The sequence below is a fragment of the Episyrphus balteatus genome, chromosome 1, assembly GCF_945859705.1.
Source record: "Episyrphus balteatus chromosome 1, idEpiBalt1.1, whole genome shotgun sequence".
NCBI classification, from domain to species: Eukaryota; Metazoa; Arthropoda; class Insecta; order Diptera; family Syrphidae; genus Episyrphus; species Episyrphus balteatus.
This window is the reverse complement of record NC_079134.1, coordinates 115,810,821-115,827,398: the sequence shown is the minus strand read 5'-3', so window position 1 is coordinate 115,827,398 and position 16,578 is coordinate 115,810,821. Positions and strand designations below refer to the sequence as shown.

General features: G+C 37.5%; 6 protein-coding genes and 1 pseudogene across 6 annotated transcripts; 3 read left to right on the top strand and 4 right to left on the bottom strand.

Moving 5' to 3' along the window:
- Positions 1-7,706: 7,706 nt before the first annotated feature.
- On the bottom strand, positions 7,707-8,078 carry LOC129905421 (histone H2B). Its single transcript, XM_055980893.1, has one exon. It carries the CDS (start codon positions 8,076-8,078, stop codon positions 7,707-7,709), a length of 372 nt encoding a protein of 123 aa, XP_055836868.1.
- Positions 8,079-8,350: 272 nt separating this feature from the next.
- LOC129905420 (histone H2A) lies at positions 8,351-8,725 on the top strand. The gene has a single exon (XM_055980892.1). The coding sequence runs from the start codon at positions 8,351-8,353 to the stop codon at positions 8,723-8,725; it is 375 nt and encodes a 124-aa protein (XP_055836867.1).
- Positions 8,726-9,473: 748 nt separating this feature from the next.
- On the bottom strand, positions 9,474-9,747 carry LOC129905424 (histone H4-like; annotated as a pseudogene).
- Positions 9,748-11,905: 2,158 nt separating this feature from the next.
- On the top strand, positions 11,906-12,538 carry LOC129910057 (histone H1-like). The gene has a single exon (XM_055987305.1). It carries the CDS (start codon positions 12,005-12,007, stop codon positions 12,536-12,538), a length of 534 nt encoding a protein of 177 aa, XP_055843280.1. The 5' UTR covers positions 11,906-12,004.
- A 627-nt stretch (positions 12,539-13,165) lies between these two features.
- On the bottom strand, positions 13,166-13,537 carry LOC129905422 (histone H2B). Its single transcript, XM_055980894.1, has one exon. The coding sequence runs from the start codon at positions 13,535-13,537 to the stop codon at positions 13,166-13,168; it is 372 nt and encodes a 123-aa protein (XP_055836869.1).
- Positions 13,538-13,806: 269 nt separating this feature from the next.
- Positions 13,807-14,184, top strand: LOC129905425 (histone H2A). Its single transcript, XM_055980897.1, has one exon. It carries the CDS (start codon positions 13,810-13,812, stop codon positions 14,182-14,184), a length of 375 nt encoding a protein of 124 aa, XP_055836872.1. The 5' UTR covers positions 13,807-13,809.
- Positions 14,185-14,891: 707 nt separating this feature from the next.
- LOC129905423 (histone H4) lies at positions 14,892-15,203 on the bottom strand. The gene has a single exon (XM_055980896.1). It carries the CDS (start codon positions 15,201-15,203, stop codon positions 14,892-14,894), a length of 312 nt encoding a protein of 103 aa, XP_055836871.1.
- Between the last annotated feature and the right edge of the window lie 1,375 nt (positions 15,204-16,578).

Sequence of the window (16,578 nt, the reverse complement as noted above, 5' to 3'; positions counted from 1 at the left end):
CCGGTGATAAAGATGTTGAGTATGTGATGGAGTCATCTGCGTACAGTTTGGTCCTCGTGCCTGGCGGGTTTTCGGGTTGATCTGCTGTAAAAATATTGAAGAGAAAAGGGCCTAATCTTGACCCTTGCGGAACTCCGGCCTTAATGGGTCGTAGTCCTGACTTGTCGCTGGAAACCTGTACAAAGAAGAGACGATTAGTTAGAAAATTTTGGATGATTTTTACCAGATATCCTGGGAAGCCAAATTCCATTAGCTTAAAGATGAGTCCTTTGATCCAGACGCTGTCAAATGCCTTCTCGATGTCTATCAGGCATGCTACGGTGGTTTCCTTTTTGTTCAATCCCACGGTGATGTTGCTGTGAAGTCCAAGAAGAGGATGAATTGTCGAGTGCTTGCCCATGAATCCATACTGGAAGTTTGGTATTATATTTCTTTCTAAGCAGAAACTTTTTACCTTTCTCAGTAGTAGACTCTCAAGTACTTTGCTAACACAGCAAAGTAGTGAGATGGGCCTGTATCCTTCCACGGTGTTCCTGTCGGTCTTCTTTGGTACTGGAACAATCCTTGCTGTTTTCCATGCTGCCGGAAAATAGCCGTTGTTTAGGCAGTTGTTGAAGATGACTGTCAGCAGGAAGAGGGCGATGTTCGGCAACTTTTTCAAGACAAAGTTGGAAATGCCGTCTGGTCCTGTTGACTTCTTTGAATTTCCTGTGATGATGGTCTCACGGATGTCTTCGGTGTTGGTGAAAACGTCGTTGTTGATGGGGTTGTGGGCAGGATTTTCCTCGCTGAATGTTGTTATTGATGTCTGGTGTCCTTCAATCACTCTTGCTTCTACTTCCATCATGAATTCCGGGAGATGAACTGGTGGATTGTCCGTGAAATTTCCCTCGAAGTGGTTTGCAAACGCTTCGGCTTTTTCTGCTGGGGTGTGTGCTGTTGTTTGTCCATGGCTGATAGAGTCTGGGAGTTGTCGTCTTCTTCCTACGATGGCGTTTATCTTCTTAAAGCAGTCTGGTCCAGGTTTGATATCTTGGAGTCTTCTTTGTAGCTGGGAGTCCTGGAAATGTTTAACCGCCCGGTCAAACATAACTTGGGTGCATTTTAGTTCCGAATAGGTCCTTCTGTATTCGTCATTCTCCGTGTTGTAGGTCCGATGTAGTATCCGCTGTAGCTTTTTTCTTAGCCTCTGCCTGTGGTTGTTGATGGCGATGATATTCTCTGGCAGGTTCGAGAATCTATCCCTTGATGTCTTCTGGGTCTTCTGGTTGTCCAAGGCGATGTTGACTGCAGTCTCCAATCCGTGGATCGCTCCGTCAATTTCCGTGTTTGTTAGGTTGGCGATGTTGGTCACTTCAGGAAGTCTTGCCTCGGTGTCATCGCGGAATTGTCTCCAGTTGACTCGATCATACCTGATGTGAAACTCCGGATCAGGTTGAGTGGTCAATATCCTCTGTCTGAGTCGAATATCAAGCTCCACAGCAAGATGATCCGAATCCGATGGATGTGTCACACAGCGGTAGTTCTCGAACTGTGAGAGAATGTTGATGAAGCTCGTTGATGCTAAGAAAAAGTCCAGCGTTGATGGTGTCCTCGGGAAGGTGGGTGTTGGTTGCGATACGATGGCCAAAGAATGTCGGTGTGGATTGTTGTCCAGCCAGTCCACGATGGTTTCTCCTTGCGGTGAGCTGATGCTGTCCTGCCATCTGGGGTGTCTGGCGTTGAAGTCTCCTCCAATGATGCAATGGGTGTGCTGGTCTGCGATGTCCATTAGTCTTCTAAGATCCTCCTCGATGTTTCCTTTAGAAGATGCGCATTTCATGTAAATTGACATCAGAATCAGGGTTTCTGATTCCGATGTCTTGATGATGACGCAGGTAGCTTCTGTGGCGTTGAGTCCGTTGATTTTCATCTGTTCCCCTTGGAACAGCTTCCTCATTAGTATGGCGGTTCCTCTTCCTCCGTTGCTGGTTTTGTCCTCTCTGAAGATTTGGTATCCCTCTGGTTGATATTTGTTCCTCGTCTGTAAATTAGTTTCCTGTAAGAAAAGAATATCGGGTTTCTTTGACTTTAAAAACAAGTTTAAAGAAACCCGTCTGGTTATGGAGTAAATAGAGTTTACATTGTAGGTTAGTATTTTAAGGGTTTTTAAATACATAATTGGCAGATAAGACGGCCAATTATTAATGTTTTTGCCTTATCGTCAAGGCTTGCATAATTGCTTGGGACTATTTGCTTGGCCTTTTGCACTAGAGTGAAAAGGTCAGCTCCAAATAGTCTTTCAGCATCTGCAAAGACGTCTCCTTTGTCCTGGGTCTTCGTTGCTGGTTTTGGTGCTGGGGCAGGTTGTTTCTTCGTTGTTGTTGCTGCTGGTGCCTGTTGAGTTGTTTCCTGGGGCTTGGCGGTCTTCGTGGGTTGGCGTCTTTGTGTTGCACGGGCTGCAACGGTGGCAAAGCTCAGTCCTTGTTGGATGGATTCCACTGTCGTCTTCTTCACAGCTTTGGCTTGTTCCACCTTCTTCTCGGCGGCTTTCCTCCTTTCCTCCATTTTCCGTTTTAGGACGGGGCATCCTTTCCAGCTAGCGGGGTGTCCGGTTTTCTGGCAGTTTACGCAGTAAACGTTGTCATCCTTCGTGTTGTTCTTCGTCCTTGGGCACTCTCCTGGCAAATGCTGGTCCTTGCATTTGACGCATCTGTATCGCATGCCGCAGTTGCTGGCGACATGTCCAAAAGCCTGGCAGTTCTTGCACTGGGTGATGGTGGTAGTCCTGAATTTTTCCCAGTGGATTTTTTGGTTCAGGAGCAGTGTTTTCTTGAAGACTGCTGGGATGTCGCAGTCCTTCTCCAATTCAACAACAAAGTTGTTGTACTCCTTGTCCTTCCTTCCTTTTTGTGGGCTCACGTTGATCGCGTTAATTCCTTCGTGCTTGAGTTCTTCGATTATGTCCTTTACCTCGAATGTGCTATGGACTCCTTTTAGCATCATGAGGACTTTTTTGTCTTCCTTCGGGGTATAGGTGTTGAATTCTGTCTTCCTTTCCTTTAAGTACTCCGTGATTTTCCTGTGGTTGTCCTTGGTCTTCGTTAGGATGACTGTCTTGCCGTTGTTGTAATTCGTGGCCTTGTATGCTACACCCAGTCCTCTTAAATGTCGGTTGAGCTCTGCGACATTCAATTTAAAACAGACAATGGGTGGCATAAGCTTCTCCCTCGATGTTCCTTCCATGGTGGTGGCTGTCCTTGTCTTCTGGGTAGTTGCCGCGGCTGAGTCCATTTGGGTTGCTGGGGCTGACGAGGTGGTTGGTACAACTGCGGCTGATGGAGTTGGCGTTGGTGATGGTGTAGATGGGGTCGGTTTTTTGGCCTCCAATTGTTCAGTAGATATTGCTGCTGGCTTCCTCTTCCTCTTAATTCTTATCACCTTGATAAAATCGGATTCTGGCTGGGCTTTCGGTGGATGTTCCTGTCCGGCATCGATCATCTCGGCGTCATTGTTATCCTCAATGACTTGTCTTGTTTTGGCGATGTCGTCTAGGTCCTCGAAATCGGACTGCAGAGCTTCTTTCTCCTCTTCCTCTTCTGCTGGTTGTACTTCTTCTTCTTGATCATCTTCTTGTTGTTCTTGTTGGTCCTCTTCTTCTTCATTGTAAAGCTCATCGAAGGCATTGAGCTTCTCATGTATTTGGAGCAGAAACTCCTTTCCATGAGAAGACATGCCTTCTCTGACCTTTGCTATGAACTCGTCATAGGTAGCGGCTGCTTCGTCCTTCCTTTTTTCCTTTTTACCCATTTTTATTATGGGTCGGTAATCCTTTTGTTGACAAGTAATTTAAAATAATCCTAATCGGTAAAATATTTTACGATTAGGGATTAAGTTAATTAGTATGGGTAGTGATCCCTTTTTTGGCTAATCCGTCCAGGTACCTGGCAGGTAGTCCGGATTTAAATCCCTTTTTTTGGGGGTTGATTTTATTATTGTGGTTGTTTTCGTAAGTTGTCCGCTAACACGTCCGTTCGCACTGACTTGCTTGCTTGCACTGTGAGAGTGTTTTTTTTGTTCAGTGTTCAGTGTAAGTAACAGCATCACGGATAACATTTTCCAGGAACACTTTTAGAACACCACGAGTTTCTTCGTAAATCAGACCAGAAATACGTTTTACACCACCACGACGAGCCAATCGACGAATTGCTGGTTTGGTAATACCTTGGATATTATCACGCAACACTTTACGATGACGTTTAGCGCCACCTTTGCCCAAACCTTTTCCTCCTTTACCACGACCAGTCATTTTTCTTTAAGATAATTTGATATTCACCGCACAAAAGTCACTGTTGAACTGTGTTTTGCGCTACAACTGCCACATTATTTATGCTATTTTTTCTTGCCTCTCCAATTGGAAATTCTTTTGAGAATGAAAAAAACAACTGAACGGAGACAAATTTAGGCTCGTATTGATAAAGAAGATTTTTAAAATTTTTCAGAGTTATTTAGTGATTGTGTCTAGTTCAAGTGTGAATAAAAAAAAAAATTGTGAAAAATGGCTCGTACAAAGCAAACTGCTCGTAAATCGACTGGTGGAAAGGCTCCCAGGAAGCAACTGGCTACTAAAGCAGCTCGTAAAAGTGCTCCAGCCACCGGAGGTGTAAAGAAACCACATCGTTATCGTCCCGGAACTGTGGCTCTTCGTGAAATCCGTCGTTATCAGAAGAGTACTGAATTGTTGATCCGCAAATTGCCTTTCCAACGTTTAGTTCGTGAAATCGCACAAGATTTCAAAACTGATTTGCGTTTCCAGAGCTCAGCTGTTATGGCGCTTCAAGAAGCAAGTGAAGCCTACTTAGTTGGTCTTTTTGAAGATACCAACTTGTGCGCTATTCATGCCAAGCGTGTAACCATTATGCCAAAGGACATCCAATTGGCCAGACGCATCCGTGGTGAACGTGCTTAAGATTTTAACACGCTATATTAAAAAACGGTCCTTTTCAGGACCACAAATAATTTCAAAGAGATACAAACCAATTTCATTCAATAATTGCATATTGAAAATTAGTTGGAATAAATATAGCTAGGTTTATTGTTTTATTTTTTCTTCAATCTGCGCCTCTAGCAGGGGATAAATACTTTTTAGGCGAAATATTTAGCAGATATGCTTTTTTTTTTACATTTTTCTTAGAATTTAAGAAATATGTATGTAGGTAGCTTGTAGGAACATTATTTAAGTTTATTTATTCCATTGGATACACGTTCCTATCTGTTGAATTTCATAATTCTTGCAAAAGAAGCTGCATAGTAGGTTTGCTTTTTTTTTCTTGAAGAAAACCTTAGATGGAATGTTTAAATAAACAAATTATATGCGTTGGAATTGATGCATATATGCCTGAAACATGAAATTTAATTATTTTTTTGCTTAATTATATTATTTTTACGCTATAAAATTTGTTTGTTAGGTCCATTGATTACATCGACAAAATGTTATGATTCTTGCAGAGTTTTTTTTTCATGCATACAGCTGTACCTGGAATGGAATGTTTGACTAAACAAAAATTATGTATTTTATACGTTGTATATGTACATAAAACACAAAATGTCATTATTTGACACATAAATATTTAATATTTTTGATGTTTTTTAATATGTTTTTATTATAATTTTTATTATTCTTGGAGCGAGTGTATGCAGGGTGAATTTTGTATGTTTCATACACTACCTATACGGTGCGATCGAATGGTTGCATTTACAAGTACAAAAATAACAAAAAATATTGTTATTTTGATGTAAAATTGATATTTATGTGATTATTTATTTATTAAGTAATTTTTAATGATATATTTTGTTTGTTTTGTCATTGTATAAATGAAAAACTAATTTTGTAACAAAATGCCACCGCCTAGAGAAAGTGAAAGACGCGTTTCATTACTCAAATAGTTTTAATTGATTTTAAAAGAAATGTTATTGTTTTTTGCTCAAATTTTGCAACAATTTAGTTAGTTGAACTATTAACAATATAAAAAAGTTAATTTTGATAAGAAAATATATTTTGTTGTTAAATTATAAGCGTTCTTAAACGTAAGTATTGAAAAAAAAACATCAATCATTGACTTCAAATGTAGTTTGTGCCATAACTGGAAGTTATTTTTTGGAAAAAATATTTAAATAATAAACTATTATATTGTATGAATATAGTTTATTAGTTTTTTTGTAAAATTCTAGCTAAAAATATGAAAAATCTTAACTTTTTCAGACTAACCTAAGGATGCAACAGTGTAAAAGCGTTCAAATAAATGAAAATTTTGTATACCTTCGTTCTCGTTGATTCTCATCAATTCAAGTCTATGAGTTGATATTTCGCTTGAAGATTACCAAAAAAAAAGTGAATTCTTAAAAGTGTTTTATTATATTGAAAGTTATATTTTAATAAAAAAATCAAAATGTCCGATACTGTCGCTGCATCTCCTGCCGTTGTTGCAGAAAAAAAACCCAAGAAGGCTGCTGCCAGTGGTTCAAAGAAACCAAAATCAACTCCAACTCATCCTCCTACTCAGCAAATGGTTGATGCCGCCATCAAGACATTGAAGGAACGTGGTGGCTCTTCGTTGTTGGCTATCAAAAAATACATCGCAGCTACTTACAAGGTGGACGTTCAAAAACTTGCTCCATTTATCAAAAAATACTTGAAAAGTGCTGTGATTAGTGGTAAATTAGTGCAAACAAAAGGAAAGGGTGCTGCTGGTTCTTTCAAATTGTCTGCATTAGCAAGCAAGGAACCAAAAGCAAAGTCCGCCGAGAAGAAAAAATCTGCTGCTAAACCAAAAGCCGCTGCAGCTGGTGACAAAAAATTGAAGAACCCTGCTGGTGAGAAGAAAGTGAAGAAAGCTGCTGCCACTACAAAAAAGACTGCCGATAAAAAGAAGGTAGAAAAGCCAAAGGTAAAAAGTGCTAAGAAAACTACAGCAGTCAAAGCTAAACCAACTAAAGCAAAGGCCGCTGCTCCCAAGCCAAAAGTACCAAAAGCAAAATCAGCGACAGCATCTGCAGCTAAACCCAAAAAGGCGGTTGCTGCCAAGAAGGCTAAGAAGTAATTTCAATATAAATTTGAAATTAATATACAAAACCACAGTCCTTTTCAGGACTACAAATTTTTTTTCAAAGAGATTTAAACTTCAATTGCTACAAATTGAAAAAAAAAAACAAAGAAAAGAAGTAGGTTTTTCCTTCAAATCCAAACAGAACAGTTTTAGTTTAGGTTTTTTTTTGTATGCAGTCTATGATTTTTATTCAAACTGCAAACAATTTTAGAATTTAAATGCGAAGAATGTGATGATTTTCAATTTTATTACAAATTTATTTCAGTTTAATTATGTCGATGCTACAATATTCTTAAAAAAAATGTCGATAGTAGATAGTTTTCTCGAGAAAAAAAACATGGCGACGACCGACGACGCTGCATAGCTTTCTCAAAAGAAATAAAAAAAAAAAACATGTCGACGATACCTACTTAGTTTTCTCAAAAAAAAAAAAAACATATCGACGCTACATAATTTTCTCAAACAAAATCAATGCGAGAATAGAATGATTTAATTTTATTTTTTCAATATAAATTCCCTAATTGAATTCATAGATTTTTTTTGTGAATTTGGTTGGTATCTCTTTTTGATATTTTTGCGGCCCTGAAAAGGGCCATTTATTGAAGAAATTCAGTAAATAAATTACTTCGAGCTTGTGTATTTGGTAACTGCCTTAGTTCCTTCACTAACAGCGTGCTTGGCAAGTTCACCAGGCAACAACAATCGCACGGCAGTTTGGATCTCCCGACTTGTGATTGTTGAGCGTTTATTGTAGTGAGCTAAACGCGAAGCTTCAGCGGCAATCCTTTCGAAGATATCATTTACAAAACTGTTCATGATGCTCATGGCTTTCGATGAAATACCAGTGTCGGGATGTACTTGCTTGAGTACTTTGTAAATGTAGATTGCGTAGCTTTCCTTCCTCTTGCGCTTCTTCTTCTTATCGGTCTTGGTGATATTTTTTTGTGCCTTTCCGGCCTTCTTTGCTGCTTTACCACTAGTCTTGGGCGGCATTTTTAATTTCACTTCACTTCACTGTTGTAGTAACTGAACACTATGACGATTGAACGAGAACTGTGAGCTCACCGTACATTTCCCCCAGTTAATGTTCCCTGTTTGTACGAGCAGTTGTCAATTTTACACACCGCTTTTTCGATGTGTGAGCAGCTGCAAAATGAGTATAAATAAAAGTGAGCATTTGTGATTCGGTCAGAATACAGTGTGCAGTGCTGAAGTGAACAAGTCTTTTTCTCTTAAATTGTTTAATCTAAATAAAAAGTTTTAAAATGTCTGGTCGTGGTAAAGGTGGAAAAGTGAAGGGAAAGGCAAAGTCCCGCTCAAACCGTGCTGGGCTTCAATTCCCTGTTGGTCGTATCCATCGTTTGCTCCGCAAGGGTAACTATGCTGAGCGCGTCGGAGCTGGTGCCCCAGTTTATTTGGCAGCTGTTATGGAATATTTGGCGGCTGAAGTTTTGGAATTGGCGGGAAATGCTGCTCGTGACAACAAGAAAACAAGAATCATCCCCCGTCATTTGCAATTGGCCATCCGTAATGACGAAGAATTGAACAAATTGCTTTCTGGTGTAACAATTGCTCAAGGTGGTGTTCTTCCCAATATCCAAGCTGTTTTGTTGCCAAAGAAAACCGAAAAGAGTGCCTAAATTTGGTATTGTGCTGCAAGAACAAGAAACACAAAAAAACCGTCCTTTTCAGGACGACAAACCATTTCTACGAGAGATAAATCAGTTTTTTTCATTACGAACCTTTATTAATTTAAAATGTTGTTGTTGTTGTTGTTTGTTTGTTTTTAATAGAAAAAAATGCTCAAACACATACAAAATAGCTTAGTTTGAATAAAAATTAAAAAAAAATGCTCATTTGTATGTATTTAAGATACTTACAAAAATATGCCTAGGTAAACGATTCATAAAAAGGTACTAAAATGGATTTGGATTTGTTTGACTTGCAATAATCGATTTGTTCGTTTGAAAAGCAATAATATTTTAATTATTTTTCTTTTCTAAGAATTTATCAATTACTTTATGATTTGAAATTATTTCAGGCGCGTCAAAGCTAGGTAAAAAAAATAATTTTATTTACCACAGGTAGCCATTTTCTTTTTCTTCATTTTATTTTCTGTCTTCATATATTTTTTTTCAGATTTCTACATACATATACATATTTGTATATGTAGATTCAAATATTTGAAACAATTTTTTTTTATTTTCTTGTTCGTTTCAATCAATTTTTTTTTTATTTCAGACGATCAATACGTATGAATTTTAAAATAGTAAAATTTAAGTGTATATCAATTTAAGATTTTATTGTGGTCCTGAAAAGGACCGATTGTTTGTTTTTAAACGAGAGGAAATTAACCTCCGAAACCATAAAGAGTACGCCCTTGTCTCTTCAAAGCGTAAACTACATCCATGGCGGTGACGGTCTTACGCTTGGCGTGTTCAGTGTAAGTAACAGCATCACGGATAACATTTTCCAGGAACACTTTTAGAACACCACGAGTTTCTTCGTAAATCAGACCAGAAATACGTTTTACACCACCACGACGAGCCAATCGACGAATTGCTGGTTTGGTAATACCTTGGATATTATCACGCAACACTTTACGATGACGTTTAGCGCCACCTTTGCCCAAACCTTTTCCTCCTTTACCACGACCAGTCATTTTTCTTTAAGATAATTTGATATTCACCGCACAAAAGTCACTGTTGAACTGTGTTTTGCGCTACAACTGCCACATTATTTATGCTATTTTTTCTTGCCTCTCCAATTGGAAATTCTTTTGAGAATGAAAAAAACAACTGAACGGAGACAAATTTAGGCTCGTATTGATAAAGAAGATTTTTAAAATTTTTCAGAGTTATTTAGTGATTGTGTCTAGTTCAAGTGTGAATAAAAAAAAAAATTGTGAAAAATGGCTCGTACAAAGCAAACTGCTCGTAAATCGACTGGTGGAAAGGCTCCCAGGAAGCAACTGGCTACTAAAGCAGCTCGTAAAAGTGCTCCAGCCACCGGAGGTGTAAAGAAACCACATCGTTATCGTCCCGGAACTGTGGCTCTTCGTGAAATCCGTCGTTATCAGAAGAGTACTGAATTGTTGATCCGCAAATTGCCTTTCCAACGTTTAGTTCGTGAAATCGCACAAGATTTCAAAACTGATTTGCGTTTCCAGAGCTCAGCTGTTATGGCGCTTCAAGAAGCAAGTGAAGCCTACTTAGTTGGTCTTTTTGAAGATACCAACTTGTGCGCTATTCATGCCAAGCGTGTAACCATTATGCCAAAGGACATCCAATTGGCCAGACGCATCCGTGGTGAACGTGCTTAAGATTTTAACACGCTATATTAAAAAACGGTCCTTTTCAGGACCACAAATAATTTCAAAGAGATACAAACCAATTTCATTCAATAATTGCATATTGAAAATTAGTTGGAATAAATATAGCTAGGTTTATTGTTTTATTTTTTCTTCAATCTGCGCCTCTAGCAGGGGATAAATACTTTTTAGGCGAAATATTTAGCAGATATGCTTTTTTTTTTACATTTTTCTTAGAATTTAAGAAATATGTATGTAGGTAGCTTGTAGGAACATTATTTAAGTTTATTTATTCCATTGGATACACGTTCCTATCTGTTGAATTTCATAATTCTTGCAAAAGAAGCTGCATAGTAGGTTTGCTTTTTTTTTCTTGAAGAAAACCTTAGATGGAATGTTTAAATAAACAAATTATATGCGTTGGAATTGATGCATATATGCCTGAAACATGAAATTTAATTATTTTTTTGCTTAATTATATTATTTTTACGCTATAAAATTTGTTTGTTAGGTCCATTGATTACATCGACAAAATGTTATGATTCTTGCAGAGTTTTTTTTTCATGCATACAGCTGTACCTGGAATGGAATGTTTGACTAAACAAAAATTATGTATTTTATACGTTGTATATGTACATAAAACACAAAATGTCATTATTTGACACATAAATATTTAATATTTTTGATGTTTTTTAATATGTTTTTATTATAATTTTTATTATTCTTGGAGCGAGTGTATGCAGGGTGAATTTTGTATGTTTCATACACTACCTATACGGTGCGATCGAATGGTTGCATTTACAAGTACAAAAATAACAAAAAATATTGTTATTTTGATGTAAAATTGATATTTATGTGATTATTTATTTATTAAGTAATTTTTAATGATATATTTTGTTTGTTTTGTCATTGTATAAATGAAAAACTAATTTTGTAACAAAATGCCACCGCCTAGAGAAAGTGAAAGACGCGTTTCATTACTCAAATAGTTTTAATTGATTTTAAAAGAAATGTTATTGTTTTTTGCTCAAATTTTGCAACAATTTAGTTAGTTGAACTATTAACAATATAAAAAAGTTAATTTTGATAAGAAAATATATTTTGTTGTTAAATTATAAGCGTTCTTAAACGTAAGTATTGAAAAAAAAACATCAATCATTGACTTCAAATGTAGTTTGTGCCATAACTGGAAGTTATTTTTTGGAAAAAATATTTAAATAATAAACTATTATATTGTATGAATATAGTTTATTAGTTTTTTTGTAAAATTCTAGCTAAAAATATGAAAAATCTTAACTTTTTCAGACTAACCTAAGGATGCAACAGTGTAAAAGCGTTCAAATAAATGAAAATTTTGTATACCTTCGTTCTCGTTGATTCTCATCAATTCAAGTCTATGAGTTGATATTTCGCTTGAAGATTACCAAAAAAAAAGTGAATTCTTAAAAGTGTTTTATTATATTGAAAGTTATATTTTAATAAAAAAATCAAAATGTCCGATACTGTCGCTGCATCTCCTGCCGTTGTTGCAGAAAAAAAACCCAAGAAGGCTGCTGCCAGTGGTTCAAAGAAACCAAAATCAACTCCAACTCATCCTCCTACTCAGCAAATGGTTGATGCCGCCATCAAGACATTGAAGGAACGTGGTGGCTCTTCGTTGTTGGCTATCAAAAAATACATCGCAGCTACTTACAAGGTGGACGTTCAAAAACTTGCTCCATTTATCAAAAAATACTTGAAAAGTGCTGTGATTAGTGGTAAATTAGTGCAAACAAAAGGAAAGGGTGCTGCTGGTTCTTTCAAATTGTCTGCATTAGCAAGCAAGGAACCAAAAGCAAAGTCCGCCGAGAAGAAAAAATCTGCTGCTAAACCAAAAGCCGCTGCAGCTGGTGACAAAAAATTGAAGAACCCTGCTGGTGAGAAGAAAGTGAAGAAAGCTGCTGCCACTACAAAAAAGACTGCCGATAAAAAGAAGGTAGAAAAGCCAAAGGTAAAAAGTGCTAAGAAAACTACAGCAGTCAAAGCTAAACCAACTAAAGCAAAGGCCGCTGCTCCCAAGCCAAAAGTACCAAAAGCAAAATCAGCGACAGCATCTGCAGCTAAACCCAAAAAGGCGGTTGCTGCCAAGAAGGCTAAGAAGTAATTTCAATATAAATTTGAAATTAATATACAAAACCACAGTCCTTTTCAGGACTACAAATTTTTTTTCAAAGAGATTTAAACTTCAATTGCTACAAATTGAAAAAAAAAAACAAAGAAAAGAAGTAGGTTTTTCCTTCAAATCCAAACAGAACAGTTTTAGTTTAGGTTTTTTTTTGTATGCAGTCTATGATTTTTATTCAAACTGCAAACAATTTTAGAATTTAAATGCGAAGAATGTGATGATTTTCAATTTTATTACAAATTTATTTCAGTTTAATTATGTCGATGCTACAATATTCTTAAAAAAAATGTCGATAGTAGATAGTTTTCTCGAGAAAAAAAACATGGCGACGACCGACGACGCTGCATAGCTTTCTCAAAAGAAATAAAAAAAAAAAACATGTCGACGATACCTACTTAGTTTTCTCAAAAAAAAAAAAAACATATCGACGCTACATAATTTTCTCAAACAAAATCAATGCGAGAATAGAATGATTTAATTTTATTTTTTCAATATAAATTCCCTAATTGAATTCATAGATTTTTTTTGTGAATTTGGTTGGTATCTCTTTTTGATATTTTTGCGGCCCTGAAAAGGGCCATTTATTGAAGAAATTCAGTAAATAAATTACTTCGAGCTTGTGTATTTGGTAACTGCCTTAGTTCCTTCACTAACAGCGTGCTTGGCAAGTTCACCAGGCAACAACAATCGCACGGCAGTTTGGATCTCCCGACTTGTGATTGTTGAGCGTTTATTGTAGTGAGCTAAACGCGAAGCTTCAGCGGCAATCCTTTCGAAGATATCATTTACAAAACTGTTCATGATGCTCATGGCTTTCGATGAAATACCAGTGTCGGGATGTACTTGCTTGAGTACTTTGTAAATGTAGATTGCGTAGCTTTCCTTCCTCTTGCGCTTCTTCTTCTTATCGGTCTTGGTGATATTTTTTTGTGCCTTTCCGGCCTTCTTTGCTGCTTTACCACTAGTCTTGGGCGGCATTTTTAATTTCACTTCACTTCACTGTTGTAGTAACTGAACACTATGACGATTGAACGAGAACTGTGAGCTCACCGTACATTTCCCCCAGTTAATGTTCCCTGTTTGTACGAGCAGTTGTCAATTTTACACACCGCTTTTTCGATGTGTGAGCAGCTGCAAAATGAGTATAAATAAAAGTGAGCATTTGTGATTCGGTCAGAATACAGTGTGCAGTGCTGAAGTGAACAAGTCTTTTTCTCTTAAATTGTTTAATCTAAATAAAAAGTTTTAAAATGTCTGGTCGTGGTAAAGGTGGAAAAGTGAAGGGAAAGGCAAAGTCCCGCTCAAACCGTGCTGGGCTTCAATTCCCTGTTGGTCGTATCCATCGTTTGCTCCGCAAGGGTAACTATGCTGAGCGCGTCGGAGCTGGTGCCCCAGTTTATTTGGCAGCTGTTATGGAATATTTGGCGGCTGAAGTTTTGGAATTGGCGGGAAATGCTGCTCGTGACAACAAGAAAACAAGAATCATCCCCCGTCATTTGCAATTGGCCATCCGTAATGACGAAGAATTGAACAAATTGCTTTCTGGTGTAACAATTGCTCAAGGTGGTGTTCTTCCCAATATCCAAGCTGTTTTGTTGCCAAAGAAAACCGAAAAGAGTGCCTAAATTTGGTATTGTGCTGCAAGAACAAGAAACACAAAAAAACCGTCCTTTTCAGGACGACAAACCATTTCTACGAGAGATAAATCAGTTTTTTTCATTACGAACCTTTATTAATTTAAAATGTTGTTGTTGTTGTTTGTTTGTTTTTAATAGAAAAAAATGCTCAAACACATACAAAATAGCTTAGTTTGAATAAAAATTAAAAAAAAATGCTCATTTGTATGTATTTAAGATACTTACAAAAATATGCCTAGGTAAACGATTCATAAAAAGGTACTAAAATGGATTTGGATTTGTTTGACTTGCAATAATCGATTTGTTCGTTTGAAAAGCAATAATATTTTAATTATTTTTCTTTTCTAAGAATTTATCAATTACTTTATGATTTGAAATTATTTCAGGCGCGTTAAAGCTAGGTAAAAAAAATAATTTTATTTACCACAGGTAGCCATTTTCTTTTTCTTCATTTTATTTTCTGTCTTCATATATTTTTTTTCAGATTTCTACATACATATACATATTTGTATATGTAGATTCAAATATTTGAAACAATTTTTTTTTATTTTCTTGTTCGTTTCAATCAATTTTTTTTTTATTTCAGACGATCAATACGTATGAATTTTAAAATAGTAAAATTTAAGTGTATATCAATTTAAGATTTTATTGTGGTCCTGAAAAGGACCGATTGTTTGTTTTTAAACGAGAGGAAATTAACCTCCGAAACCATAAAGAGTACGCCCTTGTCTCTTCAAAGCGTAAACTACATCCATGGCGGTGACGGTCTTACGCTTGGCGTGTTCAGTGTAAGTAACAGCATCACGGATAACATTTTCCAGGAACACTTTTAGAACACCACGAGTTTCTTCGTAAATCAGACCAGAAATACGTTTTACACCACCACGACGAGCCAATCGACGAATTGCTGGTTTGGTAATACCTTGGATATTATCACGCAACACTTTACGATGACGTTTAGCGCCACCTTTGCCCAAACCTTTTCCTCCTTTACCACGACCAGTCATTTTTCTTTAAGATAATTTGATATTCACCGCACAAAAGTCACTGTTGAACTGTGTTTTGCGCTACAACTGCCACATTATTTATGCTATTTTTTCTTGCCTCTCCAATTGGAAATTCTTTTGAGAATGAAAAAAACAACTGAACGGAGACAAATTTAGGCTCGTATTGATAAAGAAGATTTTTAAAATTTTTCAGAGTTATCACAGAGTCAGACAGACAGTGTTCAACATTCAGTGCGCACACACCGTTAGCGGAAGTTTACTAAAAATCCACCCCTAATAAAAATATATAAAATTTAACTCAGGTATACCTGCGGGCTACCTGTGTTAATCCAATCGTTACCCTGAGTAATTCTCGGAACAAAGGTTTTTTTTAAAATAAGTGTTTCGTTTATCCAGTGTAATAAAATCATTAAGTGAAGTTAAGCCGGATATGGGAGAACCATTTAATCTGGAGCTAGCATTTGCTTCCCTTGAAGCTTTGCTGACCCAGATGGTCAACAACCTGGGTCATGAATATGCACCCAGAATAGCTGATACCTTCAGCAAATTTGTCGTCATCAAGGCAAAAGACAACGACAACGAAGACATCGCCAACATGGAGGTCGAAGACTCGACGAGTGAGTCATCCAGTGACGAAGATGACCCAGTACGCTCGGAAGGGAGCATTACTGAAGAAGAGGAAATCGTCGAATCACCTCCACCCATCCTGACATCAAGCTCGGAGGACGAGTTTCCCTTACCTGGTCAGAAGAGACTTCGTAAAGGGAAAAAAAACAAGGACAACACACCCAAACGGCCCCAACCTGAAGGAAAAATTGAGAAGCCAAAGGAACCAGAAAAAGAAGAAGTAGCAGCACCATCATCAGCAGCCGACATCCCGCCAATAACACCAACACCATCAGCCGCCATCCCCGTGAAAGCAACAACATCTGCAGCCACCAACCAAGCAGTAGCAGCCCCCCAGCCTCAGAAGACAACCACAGCTGCCGCCACCGTCAACCCAGGTAAAGGTCCTGGAATGCCCCCGATATTTTGTTTCTCGGGCAATGTCGCCGAAATAAGGAGACATTGTAACGCCAACAAAATATCGGTTACATTTAAAAACCGAAACACGAAGACAACAATTATCAGCACCCAGGACAGGACATCTTTTGAAGCAGTGAAGAGCCATCTACGGACAATGAAGATCCAGTTCAACACGTTCACGCCTAGGGAAGACAGGAAGAACCTCCTGTTACTTAAGAACATCCACTTCACGTGTGAGCCACTAGACGTCGAAGAAGAACTCCGGATCGAAGGGATCCCAGTTGTCAAAGTGACCCATTTCAAATCGAGGAGGACAAAGACGAAGGTATACAACAACTTTGTTGTGGAG

What these genes read in the sequence shown, in the direction of transcription:
- LOC129905421 (XM_055980893.1), bottom strand. Translation starts at nt 8,078, where the DNA reads ATGCCGCCCAAGACTAGTGGTAAAGCAGCAAAGAAGGCCGGAAAGGCA.
- LOC129905420 (XM_055980892.1), top strand. Translation starts at nt 8,351, where the DNA reads ATGTCTGGTCGTGGTAAAGGTGGAAAAGTGAAGGGAAAGGCAAAGTCC.
- LOC129910057 (XM_055987305.1), top strand. Translation starts at nt 12,005, where the DNA reads ATGGTTGATGCCGCCATCAAGACATTGAAGGAACGTGGTGGCTCTTCG.
- LOC129905422 (XM_055980894.1), bottom strand. Translation starts at nt 13,537, where the DNA reads ATGCCGCCCAAGACTAGTGGTAAAGCAGCAAAGAAGGCCGGAAAGGCA.
- LOC129905425 (XM_055980897.1), top strand. Translation starts at nt 13,810, where the DNA reads ATGTCTGGTCGTGGTAAAGGTGGAAAAGTGAAGGGAAAGGCAAAGTCC.
- LOC129905423 (XM_055980896.1), bottom strand. Translation starts at nt 15,203, where the DNA reads ATGACTGGTCGTGGTAAAGGAGGAAAAGGTTTGGGCAAAGGTGGCGCT.